At 38.6% G+C, this 14,355-nt stretch overlaps 1 protein-coding gene across 3 annotated transcripts in view; it reads left to right on the top strand.

The window, feature by feature from the left end:
- The window catches only part of LOC126171351 (kelch-like protein 26), a 343,678-nt gene extending 329,604 nt beyond the window's left edge, over positions 1–14,074 (top strand). For 2 of the 3 annotated variants that reach the window (XM_049920792.1, XM_049920793.1), the window contains exons 7-10: positions 9,007–9,114; positions 9,887–10,060; positions 12,469–13,096; positions 13,875–14,074. In XM_049920792.1, coding sequence (XP_049776749.1) covers positions 9,007–9,114; positions 9,887–10,060; positions 12,469–13,096; positions 13,875–14,026 — 1,062 coding nt within the window. In that variant the 3' untranslated portion in view covers positions 14,027–14,074. The remainder of the gene's footprint in view (positions 1–9,006; positions 9,115–9,886; positions 10,061–12,468; positions 13,097–13,874) is intronic. The other variant, XM_049920794.1, reaches the window with a different exon arrangement.
- Positions 14,075–14,355: the final 281 nt, after the last annotated feature.

Below are 14,355 nucleotides of genomic sequence, written 5' to 3'. Positions count from 1 at the left end.
TGTTTCAGATAGCCCTTGGCGTAGTGACCATTTGTGTACCTGTCAGAAGAATGGTCATACTCTGCCACACACCGTTGGGTGGCTTGCGGAGTATAAGTGTAGAACTATTCTACAGTACAGATCAAAATTTAAACATTACATACTTTCTCCAGCCCAGGGAAATTTAGCAAATTGGGTGGTTCTTTTACATTAGGGATGGTCTAGGGTAAACCTTAGGCAGTTTATAAAAGCACTGATTGTCCATCAACAGTTCCTGAAACAACTCTGAAAATCCATAATTTTTTAGTACAAAAAGTGTCAATTATGGGAAAGGCCACTTCTATTTATGGCAGATCATTGAAATTTGTACCATACAATCATAAGAAGATATTCTCGGGATCTTTAAAACTTTTTTCGACATTGTTATCTGTTACCAAGGTCCAGAGGTTCAAATTAACCATACTTATGTACATAAAATATGCACATATCTGGTCTTAGGCATAAATGTAGTTTTAACTGACATAATGGACAAATGGAAAGGATTCTAGGGTCACCGCAGCAGTGCTGAGGTCACTAAACCCTGTTTTTTTTGTCAGCATTTTTTGACCAATAAAAACTTTATGATGTGCTCACTTTGTCCAATGGACACTTCATGCATATACGAATATGCCAAAAGTGGTACTCCAGTGACAAAAAAAAATGAGCTGAAAGGATTGCAACACGACTGAAAAGAACTTAAAATGGCTGTCGAATTTATGGGGAAGACTGCAAATTCAGTGAAATATTAAAACTTTTATTGTTTTAAGATACAAATCATAAGCCGGGCATTTTTGATGAATTGCAGTTGTTGGGAAACTTACTCAGTAAAAAAAGTAAACGAAACAATTTTCTGTTAACCTTATATTGTGCATACTTATTTGTTATTCGTGTGTGTGTTCATATGTGTGAAAGTATATAAATGTGTTCAGCTACATAAATAGTGTCAAGATTTCATTGACCTACACAATTTGTTTTATATAAGCAGCACACCTTGCTGCAGCAGGGAAAAAAGGAACAAGCTGAAAAATGCTTCTATCAGAGCACAGAAAAGGTGAATATGTTCCTCTTCAAAAGACTGTCTGGATATAGAGAATCAGCTGCCTCAGCTCCCACTTTCACCTTCCTCACCCAATACTCCAGGATGCAAACATGTCTACATCTACATGGATACTCTGCAAATCACATTAAAGTGCCTGGCAGAGGGTTCATCGAACCACCTTCACAATTCTCTATTATTCCAGTCTGGTATAACATGGGGAAACAATGAACACCTTTATCTTACCGTAAGAGCTCTGATTTCCCTTATTTTATCGTGGTGGTCATTCCTCCCTATATAGATCGGTGTCAACAAAATATTTTTGCATTCAGAGGAGAAAGTTGGTGATTGGAATTTCGTGAGATTCCATTGCAACAAAAAAACACCTTTCTTTTAATGATTTCCAGACCAAATCCTGTATCATTTCTGTGACACTCTCTCCCATATTTTGCGATAATACAAAACTTGCTGCCTTTCTTTGAACTTTTACGATGTACTCTGTCAGTCCTATCTGATAAGGATTCCACACCACACAGCAGCATTCTAAAAGAGGACCGACAAGCACAGTGTAGGCAGTCTCCTTAGTAGGTCTGTTACTGGTTAGCCTTCCCCACATCATTTTCTGTGTGTTCCTTCCAATTTAAGTTGTTCGTAATTGTAATACCTAGGTATTCAGTTGAATTTAAGGCTTATAGATTAGGCTAATTTATCGTGTAACTAAAGTTTAACGTTTTTGCACTTAATTGTGCTGGAAGAGAGTGGCAGAGAGATAGAGACATTGGGAGAGAGAGGAGACCCCTGATAGTGGGGGGAGAGAAAGTGGCTCTCTCTCTCTCTCTCTCTCTCTCTCTCTCTCTCTCTCTCTCTCTCTGTGTGTGTGTGTGTGTGTGTGTGTGTGTGTGTGTGTGTGTGTGTGTGTGTGTGTGAGAGAGTGAGTTTCGATGTAAACTTTTCAATAGCTGTTGCTTGTCTTCTTCACTTATAAAAGATTCACACTCCTGGGTGGCGCAGGAACTGAAGTTGAAGGTAGCAAAGCATAAGTATACATACTGTACTGTTTTCAAACGTCCCTTTACTAAGAAAGGCGAAGGTGTACTTATCTGGAGTTTACTTAACCACCACGAAGATAAATGATGTGGATATTACTGTGAGTGATATTGAGGAGCAACTAAAACCATAAAAATTAAAAAAAGCTCCAGAAACCAATGCAGCTGAGTTACATCGTATGTTAATCTTCTTGTGCTGTAGGTCTCTTCAGTAAAAACTTGTGCTTAGATATAGGAAAAAGCACGTCACACCTTTCTACAAGAAGGGTAACAGAAGAGATCGACAAAATTACTCTCCAATCTCACTGATGTCCATCTGTTCTAGAATTCTAAAACATATTTTCAGCTGAACCATAACGAGGCATGTCGAACATAATGAGGCATCTGAGACAGAATTGGTTCTGCGAAACCCAAATTGCGCTTGTCTCACGTGACATCATGAAAGCATTCCGGGGCCCTTGCTGTTCATTTTGTATATTATGACATGGAAGACAGTAGCAACACTACACTGCTTCCAAATGGTGCAGTTATCTATAATGAAGTACTATCTGGAAAAACCTGCACAAATATTCAGTCAGACTTTGGTAAGGTTGCAAAGGGGTGCAGAGACTGACAACTCGTTTTAAATGTAAAATGAGTTACTTGGGACTGCCATATCAGTAAATCACAATTAGAACTGGTCAACTTGTACAAATACCTGATCGTAACAGTTTGTAAGTATGTGGAATCGAATAATCACAAAACCTCAATTGTAGCAAAGGTAGGTGACAGACTGTGATTAATTGGCAAGGTCTGCTTACAAATCACATGTGGACACCATCTTAGAATATTGCTCAGATGTGTTGGACCCTTAACAAAGAGATGTAAAGGAGGTCACTGAATGTATGTGAATGATCAGTTTTATCTGACCCAAAGAAGAGCATCATAGAACTGCTGAAAAATGTGAACTGACAAACATCTGAAGGAAGATACCAATTGTCACACAAAAGATTATTTACGAAGTTTCCAAAAACCAGTCTTAAGTGAAGAATCTAAAGATATTCTGTAGTCCACTGCATATCACTCCAATAAAGATGATGAAGACAAAATTATATTAATTACAGCAAGCATGGAGGTATTTAATTAGACATGTTCCCTGCAGTCAAAACACATTTGAACTGAGAAGAAAACATAACATGTGGTAACATGTTAAGTACCCACTGAAATGCGGTTCACAGTGGTTCATAGAGATTGTACAGAGAGATGCAAGATATTTCCAGGAAACAACAGGTAGTATAAAATAGGGAAAAGTATAAACACCTTTGCCTGTAAGGCACCACTACTAGACACTTCTTAGAGCACAACTTGTGGAACTGAGCTGGTATACCTGCCTAATATCGTGTAGGGCCCCCGCAACCATGCAGAAGTGCCACAACACAATGTGGCATGGACTCAACTAATGTCTGAATTAGTGCTGGAGGAAAATGACATCATGAATCCTGCAGGGCTGTCCATAAATCCATAAGAGTACAAGGGGTGGAGATCAGTACATTGCAAGGCATCCCAGATATTATCAATAACGTTCATGTCTGGGGAGTTTGGTGGCCAGTGGAAGTGTTTAAATTCAGAATAATGTTCATGCAGCCAGTCTGTAGCAATTCTGGACATGTGGAGTGTTGCATTGTCCTGCTGGAATTGCCCAAGTCCATCGGAATTCACAATAAATACGAATGGATGCGGGTGATCAGACAGGATGCTGATTTATAGTGGACAGTTTTTTTTTTTTTTTTTAAAGGTAATCATCCTGATTGCTTTCTTTTGCAATAAAAGCACATTCTTGCAGCCTATGGAGTTGCCTCACAGCCACTGACCATAGCTGATGTGGCTGTGGCACATTGCATAGCATGTCGTTAATAGGTGCTGTTCCAGCATGATACTCTCTAGTTTTCTGAAGAGGTACAGAACCTGTGAAAGTTTGGAACATGTTTAGCATGCTGTTGCCATGTTAGTATCAATGAAAATGTCCAGAAGTTTAATGGCTGCTGTGCCACCATGTGCTCAAATATCACCCAGTACCACATCTACATTTAGTGTCAAAAGTACAATCCTATGGGGTATCAACCAAGACTTGTGTTACGCTGAGAAGTTTTTTGGTAGGGAGGATGAAAGATGTTATCTTGGATGGAGTCATCAACCGATACAGAAGTAGCTTTACAACTGTGCAACACTATGATTGCCTGGATCAATACAATACAATACAATACAATACGAACAGTAATGTCAGACTTTTTTGTGGATGTTGCAGTTATCTATTATGATGTCTGAGGGAGACTGTACAAATAATCATCAGATTTAGGTAAGGTTTAAAAGTGACGCAAAGATAACCAGCTTGCTTTAAATCTTCAGAAATATAAGATTGTTCTCTTTACAAAGTGAAAAAAAAAAGACGTATCCTACGACTATATCAGTGAGTCGTCGTTGGAAACCACCAGATCGTACACGTTATAGAGACATGAAATGGAATGATCACATAGGTTCAATTGTGGGTAAATCTGGTATTGGCCATTGCCTTATAAGTAGACTACTGGGGAAATGCAGTCGTTGACAAAGAGGATTGCTTACAAATCAATCTTACGGCCCATTCTAGAATATTGCTCAACTTTCTCTACATTCTTTTGACCTATAAGTAATTGCAATAGTCAACCCTTGACAACAGTGGTAACAATATTGACATACTTCTGGACATACTAATAATATATGAACAGGCTGCAGCAAGCATTCCCCTCCGTGGACAGTCACATGACAGAAACAAAGGGATAGGTTCACATCGTCAGAACCAGGAATTTCTTTAGCTCATGCAGACTGTTTGACCAATTTGTCTCGTTCACAAGCTCTGTGCGGTTGCTATAGGTATACAGCCCCATCTCTCAAACAGTGTGGTTTGTAAGTCTTGAGGTATCGACGGAGGCAGGAGGCCTGCCTCCACATTCACTATAATTATCATATTACCAATATGAAATGTTTTGGGTGGAGTTCTCACCGCTCTAGTTGTTCATGAGAATCTCATACAGAACGTCTTCACCCATCTTGCCATTATAACACTGTCACATTGTCGGCAGCCCGTTTCTCACCTTAAGCAGACCAGCTGAACTTTAACTGTTTTGTGGTCGGGGAATGAATTGTGGACACTGGACAACATGATCATTCATTGAATGCATCAGTTTCTTCCTGAAACTGCATGTTTCCGTTTTCAGAATTTGTCAGACATCAGTAACAGTTTATTCTGGTTAAAGTGATTCAGATAGCGCTGTGCGACGTATGGTTGGGAAAGTGTTCTACCCCTACGGAGTAGGTGATCAATACTCGCGTTCGCGCGAGGAGGAGAACTCTGTATACATGGCAACGCTGTACGAGTAATCGCCCTGGAGAGAGAGAGAGAGAGAGAGAGAGAGAGAGAGAGAGAGCGCGAGCGCGCGCAGGATTATGCTGTCAGTGGGTTGGGCGGAAGGGAGGGTATGGTGCCACGTCAGCAGTTACATTTGGCAACTGCGTTAGTTGCGCGTATGCCGTATAGATCCCAGGCAGCGCAGTAGTGTATTTCGAGAGCGGATATTCTTAACCAGCGAGGAAGGAGTGCAAGATCAGTATGATGTGGAAGCTGAACGGCTTAGATATGGATAGCAGAAATTTTCATGAAATGTAAGTTACCTTTATCATAAGATATTTAAAGCTGTTATACTGCGCAAAGTGCTAATACAATAGTTTAAAAACAAGAAGCAGAAACCATTTTGCGGTTGTGCATTGACATTGAGGACCAGTTAAGGGATAAACCAAATAAAAATCTTTTTGCTTTTTTAAATAGGTTTGAATAAAGGCTGTTAGAAAATGAGAGTTTCGTCTGCTTTTACGGGGAAGGAAAAAGCGATAAGGACAGGCAGTTTTAACATTGTAAAGCATTTGTCCAGTAATCTGCACTGTCCCCTGGGATTAAAATTATACAGACGTGCAGTAATACTCTTCTGGATGGCCTTGCGCCATTAGGAAGGGCATCAGAAAGTTGTTATAACTGTTTCGTTAAAACTGGATTTCAACCATTATTGGACAGGTTCTTCAGCTTTGGGTAGCTTAATACTTCTACGTATTTCGTTGTACTCATGAGTCGGAGAACGAATAAGTTAATGCTATAATTTGTAAGTTTTAAGTAACTGGTTATACTCTCCATCCTCGTCACCTTCGAATTATAGCTTTCCGTATTTCAGTTTTCTTGTAACACTATCAGAGCGCAGTGTGCAATAATTCACAGGCAACGTGCACACCAGTTGTCGCATTCGCCATGTATTTCTTTCGCCAAAACTCGTTCTTCGTCGCCTTCTTCACTTTCAATTTACTGGAGTGTGTGCTTATTAACCTTGTCATGAAACTGTCATATCCCCTGTACTCTCTTCCAGAACGCCAGTACTTAATACGTCCTCAGATATTCCAGGGCATGAACCAGTCTCGTACTGAAATCTCCCAGTCATAGATGAATAACAGATCCATTACAGTAATATTCTGAAAGTAGTGGTATAGATTCGTGATAACAAATGCTATGTGACACCAGACCATGTTGGAAACAAAACAAATAATTTTTCAAATTCACAAATACGAAACATCAAAAATAAAATTCGGACATAATTTAAATCTAAGTGCAGTGTGTCTTGTCAGTACTGACACAGGACTGTTGGATAGTAAATTGTTTAGAAAAGCCTCCCTTGTCAAAATGACTTTTCTTCAGCTTTTGAGATATGGACCTTTCCTAAAAGATGGCAAACCATTATTAATATTTAATTTCGTATTATCAGGTTGTGTTAAATAGTGAAGCACAAGTATTTCCAATTTCTATTAACATAAAGTTCTTGCACCTGACTCCTTAAATTGTGAAGTTCCTCTAAACTTCTCACAAACATGAAAACTGTTAAGTCTCATCCTTCCAAATGCATGTGTTTCTTCATCCTATCTGTGCAGAATGACAAAGGAGGAATTGCTAAGGTCCAGGGGATGTGTTGGGAACAATCACTCGAAGTAAAAGTCTAGTGAATGTGGGCTCCAAAGTGCATACTTTAAAAGCTATGAGCTCTATCTTTGCTACTGTGAAATATCTCTCTCTTACTGAATAAGCTCTTAAGGAATGCATTAATGTTTACAAGACTTCTTTTGCCTTGAATGGTGGTTCCTGTCATATCCCTGAGTATTAACCATTTCTCCTGGGACACCTTCTATATTCAGAATATTTTATGTTCTACAAGCCCTTATTTGCTTCTTGAAGTTGTATTAGTTCCAAAATTTCTTTTTATAACCATGTTTTTGGCATCTTGCACCCCCTACACTGTGACAGCTACTCACGGAATATGAACACTGCTTGTGTTTGGTGAGCTGCTATCTATGGCACTGTAGCGGCACCATGTCCACTAGAGAAACAGGTAGCGGTACCATGTCAACTGGAAGAGACACTTTCGATCTCTTCTCTACTCGAGAGTTTACACCGAGACAGCCTTTTGATAGCAGCTCTCAAAGGTTTACTCTCAAATGTACACACATCTCAAGAGCAGATATTCTTAAACAGCAGGCCAGATGTGAGGGATCTATGTGATGTGCTAGCTGGACAGCTTTGGTATGGATAGCAGAAGTTTTAGTGAAATGTAAATTACCATTTTTATAAAATGATTTAGGCTGGTACTAGTGTTTTATGAAAAATGCAATGATACCTATCTGGATCACTCTGACTACTAGGAAGGGCACCCAAAAGTTATTTCGATAACTCCCATTAAAACTACACCTCAGCCTGTGGCTTAACATAACTTCTACATATTTGTGGGTTTTCATTATACACTGATTTCATCATAACACAAAGAAGTTAATATCAGAATTAAAGCATTCAGACAGGCACTGATGACCATGCCATTTACGGTCCTAAAACACTGATTCCATTACTAAGCCTTCTGTAACTAGATTTTAGAGAAAATTGTGTGTTCCTGAAGCAAAGTCCTTGCAACATTTAGTGCCCCTAACTGCACCTCAGAACTATGATGTGAAAGTGCTTCCTAGCAAATGGTTTTAAAATGATAAATTAAATGAGATCAATGATATCACTATTTGTGCAAGCTAAATAGAGCTAACAACGGTCATAAATAAAGAAAAATAAAAAAATTGTTTCTATTGTGGCACAACTTGACCAAAAGGTGCAAAGTTTCTTTCATGATGGAAAGAGTTCATGATGAGGTGATGGATTAAGAGGAACAACACACTTAATAGAATCTCAGACAAGCCTACTGGGGCTGCTGTAAAAGCTTCAAAACATCCATCAGTGTGCCAAATTTCATATTGCCATCCACGAAATAGGTATTCGTAGAGAAGCACAACTGTCTTGTGAGATGAAATCCCCAGCCCAGCAACTACTGCATAAAAACACCACACACACACACACACACACACACACACACACACACACACACCATCTCTCTCTCTCTCTCTCTCTCTCTCTCTCTCTCTCTCTCTCTCTCTCTGTGTGTGTGTGTGTGTGTGTGTGTGTGTGTGTGTGTGTGTGTGTGTGTGTGTGAAGGCGCCTCATTACCTATGGTGATAGGTTTTGGCTCTTCGTAAAAGCTGAAGATATCTGCTTTGGATTTTGCAGGCTAATGTGATGATTTCATGTCTACTTCTTGGTATGGCATACAGTAAGCACACTGTATGTGGCACCAAATGGACGTTTGGTTGTAATATTTTGGAAATAAAAATAAGTTTCTTGTAAGGCAGCATGTGTGCATTTAGGAATGCTTGACACCCAAGATTTTTGCCTTATGACACACAGAGTATTTGCCTCTAGGCTTGGTTCTGTTTGACGCACCATGTGAAGTATTTGTGATAATCATGCATATATAAATATTGCAGGTTCTGGCTGAGACGTGCCGACAGAATCGTCCAAGGACTCTCAAGTTACCTATCCCCTCCAGTACCTCCTTGATTAACTCCAGGGGAATGGAATTGGCTGTTGTAAAGGTGAGTTCATTGCACTCACCACATTTGCAATTCTTTATGCTCCACATTTTTGCATAGCATTTATGCACGTTTGTTAACACCCATATTTAATCTGCTTGCTTAATCCGTATGTAATTCTGGAAATATGTTTAAAGTATGTTACAGTAAATGGTCAATTTTAATAGTTTGCATTTTCAGTTCATTGCTGTGCTGGGATCCACATTGCTATAGTATGTATTTATTAATTTTTTTGTTCAGTAATGTATTTTCACACCAGGGTGATGCTTTGTTATGGTGAGTTGCATAGAAATAATAACGTAAAATATGGGCTTTTGCGGTCTGCATCGTGATGGGTCGTTTGTGTAAATGTAAATATGCATTACGTTAATTACTGTGCATTATGGTATTTACTATGGTGAGGCCTGCTAGTGAAGAGTTGCACCCAGATAAAATTAGTCAAATGGTTGGTGAGTTTTGTTGACTATTAATTTTTCTTTACTGATGTATGAAGCATGTTCATTCCATTTAACAACTACTAAGCTGATGTTCCTTGGTATGTATGTGCACCTTCATAATTTAAAAGCAATTTTGCTGTTGTTAGTGAGGTGAGTTGCGGAATTTAATTATCTCACAGCTACTTGTATAAGCATGTTCGTTTCTCTTTAGGATTGTGGTGCGCGATGGTATGTATTGTTGGCACAATGAATATGTTGTTTATAGGCGTGCCCTTATTGAGTATGAATGTGGTAGCAGTTGAGAATTGTTAATGTGACCAGCATCATATTTGTTTTAGGTTGGTGGCTTCGGTATTGCAGGCATCACCAATGAGATTACATATTTTCTTCCAAGTGTTTCAAAGTGGCGTCACCTTACTTCGATTCCTCATGTTGAGCAGTGTAATTACGGAACAGCTGTGCTAGACAATGAGCTATATGTTGTTGGAGGTTGCTTTAATCAGTCTCTTCAGGTAAGGTATACATATACCAAAATGTTTTTCTATCGTACAAAGTACTACATCTTTCCTTAATATGATTAATACTAAAAGTCATTTGATGATAAATGACTTCCAGTATATTTAGCACTGTAATGCGCTCTTTGTGGTTTAAGGAGATGCCATACTCCAGTTTATTGAGCATAGAAAGAATGACTGTTGAAGTATAGTCTGTGTTTTGGTATAACCCCACTTTCATGTTCCCGGAATTAACATTTTTCTACCATTTATGAAATTATCTTATCATTTCCATGGAATTTATTACGTTCATAGTGTTAATTCGCATCTGATTTTGCCTTAACATATTTATAAACTTACTGCAATTTACACTTCACAAAAAAAAATGTTCATGGGGAAAAGAACTGCCGTAATTGACATAAAATAACACTGGCTATCAAGTAGTGTTTACAAACATTACACGGGTAAGTTTCTTGACACCAGGGTGCTGTTCTCAGCAGATATGAACTGGTAAACAGGTAAAGATACCTTTGCTAACATTGTGTTGCCCAAATGCTTTTGGTGTAAACACAAACCATTTATTTATTTTTTTCCATTCTTACCAAGAAAAGTTTCAAGAATAATCATTGAGGGGGAGAGTTTGCTTGTGTGTGGTTTTCTATATAATTGAGGAGGCACAATACCCGATAACCTCAAAAAGATGAGTACAGTAAAAGAAAAGCAGAACATCACATATGCAAATACCCCACAAAATACTTACATAAATATTTGCACTTGACAACAATAATAAAGTCTCAAAATGTCATGCTAAGCATGAAAGAAAACGTAACTGGTGCAGTGTTTCATCATTTATGTAATGAATGACAGGTGCAGACTATCCAAAAACATAGATTATGATGTATGAAATTAAGTGAAATGTTTCTACTTCCCCCAGTTCCAGTTACATCTGCAGTTTTTATTGGATAATAAAAAAAGTCCCTGGCAGGTATTTCGATGCCTGTTATGTATATATACATAAAGTAAGGAATTACAAGGGTGAGAGCCCATATGTAACTTTCAATGCTTAAAAACATTATTTCCCACATTTTACACTCCCTCCCCCCCACCCATGATAAGTGTAAAAGTGAGGTTTCATTGTATTTATATATGTCTGCATCAGCATTGACTTAAAGTGGTGAATATGTGTAATGGCAACTTATTTCATGAAATAAATATTTTTTCTTCATTTTTATTTAGATTTATCATTTTTAACCCTTTCAGATTCTCTGTCTACAATTGTGTACATTTAAGTTTTACTGTCCTTTAGTTGCACTAGAAATATTTTTCCACAGTGGAAACCGTATGTACACATTTGTGGATGTTCCATCTTTTTCTCATGTAAAACTGCTGCCAACTGTTCGGCTTCTCTATTAAAGTATTAGGTCAGATGTAGCAGTGTGGAGTAGCTTGTGCCTGCCCGAATACATGGTAGTGATCGGTTAATTATATTCAGAGTACAAATGAAAGATATTATTGTTATATTGCATAGGAATTATTGAATGATCAGTTTTACAAAGTATATTTTGGAAACGGGTACATATTATTGAATAAATCTTGCATCTACAATTATTTAAAAATCACCATAGAGCATTACAAAATAAAGAAAAAATTCATATCTTAGAGGGTTAACATAAGTTGCCTCTATGCTTCGGCAGTTAGAATTTCTCAAGACAGATCCTGGGTTCACTTCCATTAGAGTTGCAATCTTACAAAGTGGTGTCATATCTGTTGACTTTCATTAATCTGGGACCTGCATGTTATATTTATAATTCACATTGCTAATAAGCATTCTTTCCATTGGCTGTGTCTACAATGAAAGTCATAGACACACTGTCCCGAGAGGTAGTTTCCAAAATTTCATTTGTATTGAAGTGCAGATCTCTCTTCAGTTTGTTATGTTTACAAGTCTTTAGTGGCTGTTACTGAAATTTGTATGTTTTATCAAATTCATATATAGTTGTTAATAAAATGTAAATGGATAGATAAAATGCCAAGTGGTGGCAGGGGAAAAACACACACACACAAAGAGGGGGGGGGGGTCGAACTTCAGTAAGCTTTCGGAGCCAGTGGCTCGTTCTTCTGGCAGAAGAGTTGAAGGGGAATGAAGAGGGGTGAAGGAAAAGGACTAGAGAGGTTTAGGATAGGGGTACAGTTTAGGAAAGTCACCCATTACACTGGGTCAGCAGAGACTTAGCGAACAGGATGAGAAGGAAAGGATTCGTGTGTGTGTGTGTGTGTGTGTGTGTGTGTGTGTGTGTGTGTGTGTGCCTGCCGTCACTTTGTGAGTAGATTTTTTATCTATCCATTCTCATTATATTATCAACAATTGATTATTTTTGTTGTCATAAATAGTTACGTATTACAGTAATAAACTGTTTTTACCACAGGAGAATATTCATCCATTTGGCTTCCGCTATAGTCCACGTTACAACAAATGGACAACAATGGCACCCATGCAGAGAGAGAGATGTCGATTCTCACTGAATGTTGTACGTGGACGCCTGTATGCCATAGGAGGAGCAAGTGAAGTTGATGATCCAGATGATGAAGAAGAAGTGAGTGCCTGTGAATGTTATGATCCACAGACTGACAGCTGGGAGTCAATTCGGCCCCTTCCTGGTCACCGTAGCCAACATGCAGGTGCTGCAATGCCTGGAGAATCACTGTACATTTCTGGAGGGCTGGACCGGGACCTCGTTCTGAGCTCAATGCTCCGTTACGATGCCGTGACTGATCTGTGGCAACAGCGGGCTCCCATGTTGACACCACGTGCAGATCATGTAATGCTTGTTCTTGGGGAGCGTCTTTATGTTTGTGGTGGTTGGTTTGAGGATGCTGACACAGGAAATAGAGTTCTGTGTGAGACTATTGATGTTTATGATGTAAGTGCTAACACATGGGACGTGGTAACAACTGTGCCTACACCAAGGTACCATGCTGGAATTGTCGGTGTTGGCTCAAAAATTTATTTCATTGGAGGATTTCACAGTGATGCCATGTTCGATCGTGCTACAGGTAAGTTACATGTATTTCGTATCTGTTGGAAACAATACAAGAGGGTTTTTCTGGTGTAGCGTTTAAGTTACAGAAGCAGCTCCTTTTTTATTTTTAGTTACAATGTTCTGTGTTTCGAGTGCTAGTGTAAATTGGTAGAGAAATTGTTAAGTGCACAAAAGTTTTGGTATGCCATTGCTGTGTGATTTGGTCAGTTAATCTGCGTTGTTGCCTGGTTACATGCAGTTAGCGAAAATAATCTGTCACAATGTTTATTGAATGTTTTTTCGATTTTGGAGATTCTTTTACATTGTATAAACTGTGCAAAAATGGTAAGACATGTTACTTTCCATTTCAGCAATACAGTTAAACATTATCAACTTCTAACTGGCCTTTCAGTATTAGTGTCTTCACTTCACTTTATCATAACATGTTGAATGTATAGTTCCCAAGGGATAAATGGTTGTTTGTTAACTTCAGATAATGTTTAATAGGAGCAGGATAAGTTTGTTTTAAAGTGTGGCGTGCCATGCAAACGCACTGCCGGGGGGGCGGCGGCGGGGGAGTTCTTCAGTTTTGGTTTATCAATGATGGTGTAGGCAGAAGAAATTTCAGTAGTTGTATAGGTGTGTGTGTGTGTGTGTGTGTGTGTGTGTGTGTGTGTGTGTGTGTGTGTGTGTGTGTGTGTAAAAAGCGTGGCCAGTAGCTTACAATATGTGACAATCTACTTCCAGTGTGTGCTTGCCCTCTATACATATTTATGGTATTCCAGGTATAACTTCTCTTTTTCTTTTTGCAGCAGCTATTGAATGTTATGATCTGGAGACAGACACATGGACAACAGGCGAAAAGTACCCTCAGGATATATGGGAACATACCTGTGTAACTTTATATATTCCACGATGCCGTGACGACATGGAAGTTATGGCAACTAATGATAGTAGAGTTTGAAGTTTCTACACTAATGTGCAATATTTGCTGCCGTTTAAATGTACAAGACTTTACTTCGTAATTGTTTCATCTTTGTATGTTAAGTGCCATTGGAGAGTGATTGATACTATTTGAATGTTGTTTCTTTGTACTGTTAATATTTTTATTCACTGTTGTAAAATTGTGTAAACTGTCATGTTTAACTTGTCCTTGCTTATGCATGGATTGTTCAGATACAAACTTCATATATTCTAATAAGCCAGTAGAAGATGAGTTACTACAAGCATCATACAAAACTGTAGTTACTGAGGGACCATATTGCATAATACATGCTTGCATACAGATTGTGT

Source organism: Schistocerca cancellata, chromosome 1 (assembly GCF_023864275.1).
Source record: "Schistocerca cancellata isolate TAMUIC-IGC-003103 chromosome 1, iqSchCanc2.1, whole genome shotgun sequence".
Lineage (NCBI taxonomy): Eukaryota > Metazoa > Arthropoda > Insecta > Orthoptera > Acrididae > Schistocerca > Schistocerca cancellata.
The sequence above is the reverse complement of the archived record's forward strand: the minus strand, read 5'-3'. Positions and strand labels throughout refer to the sequence as shown.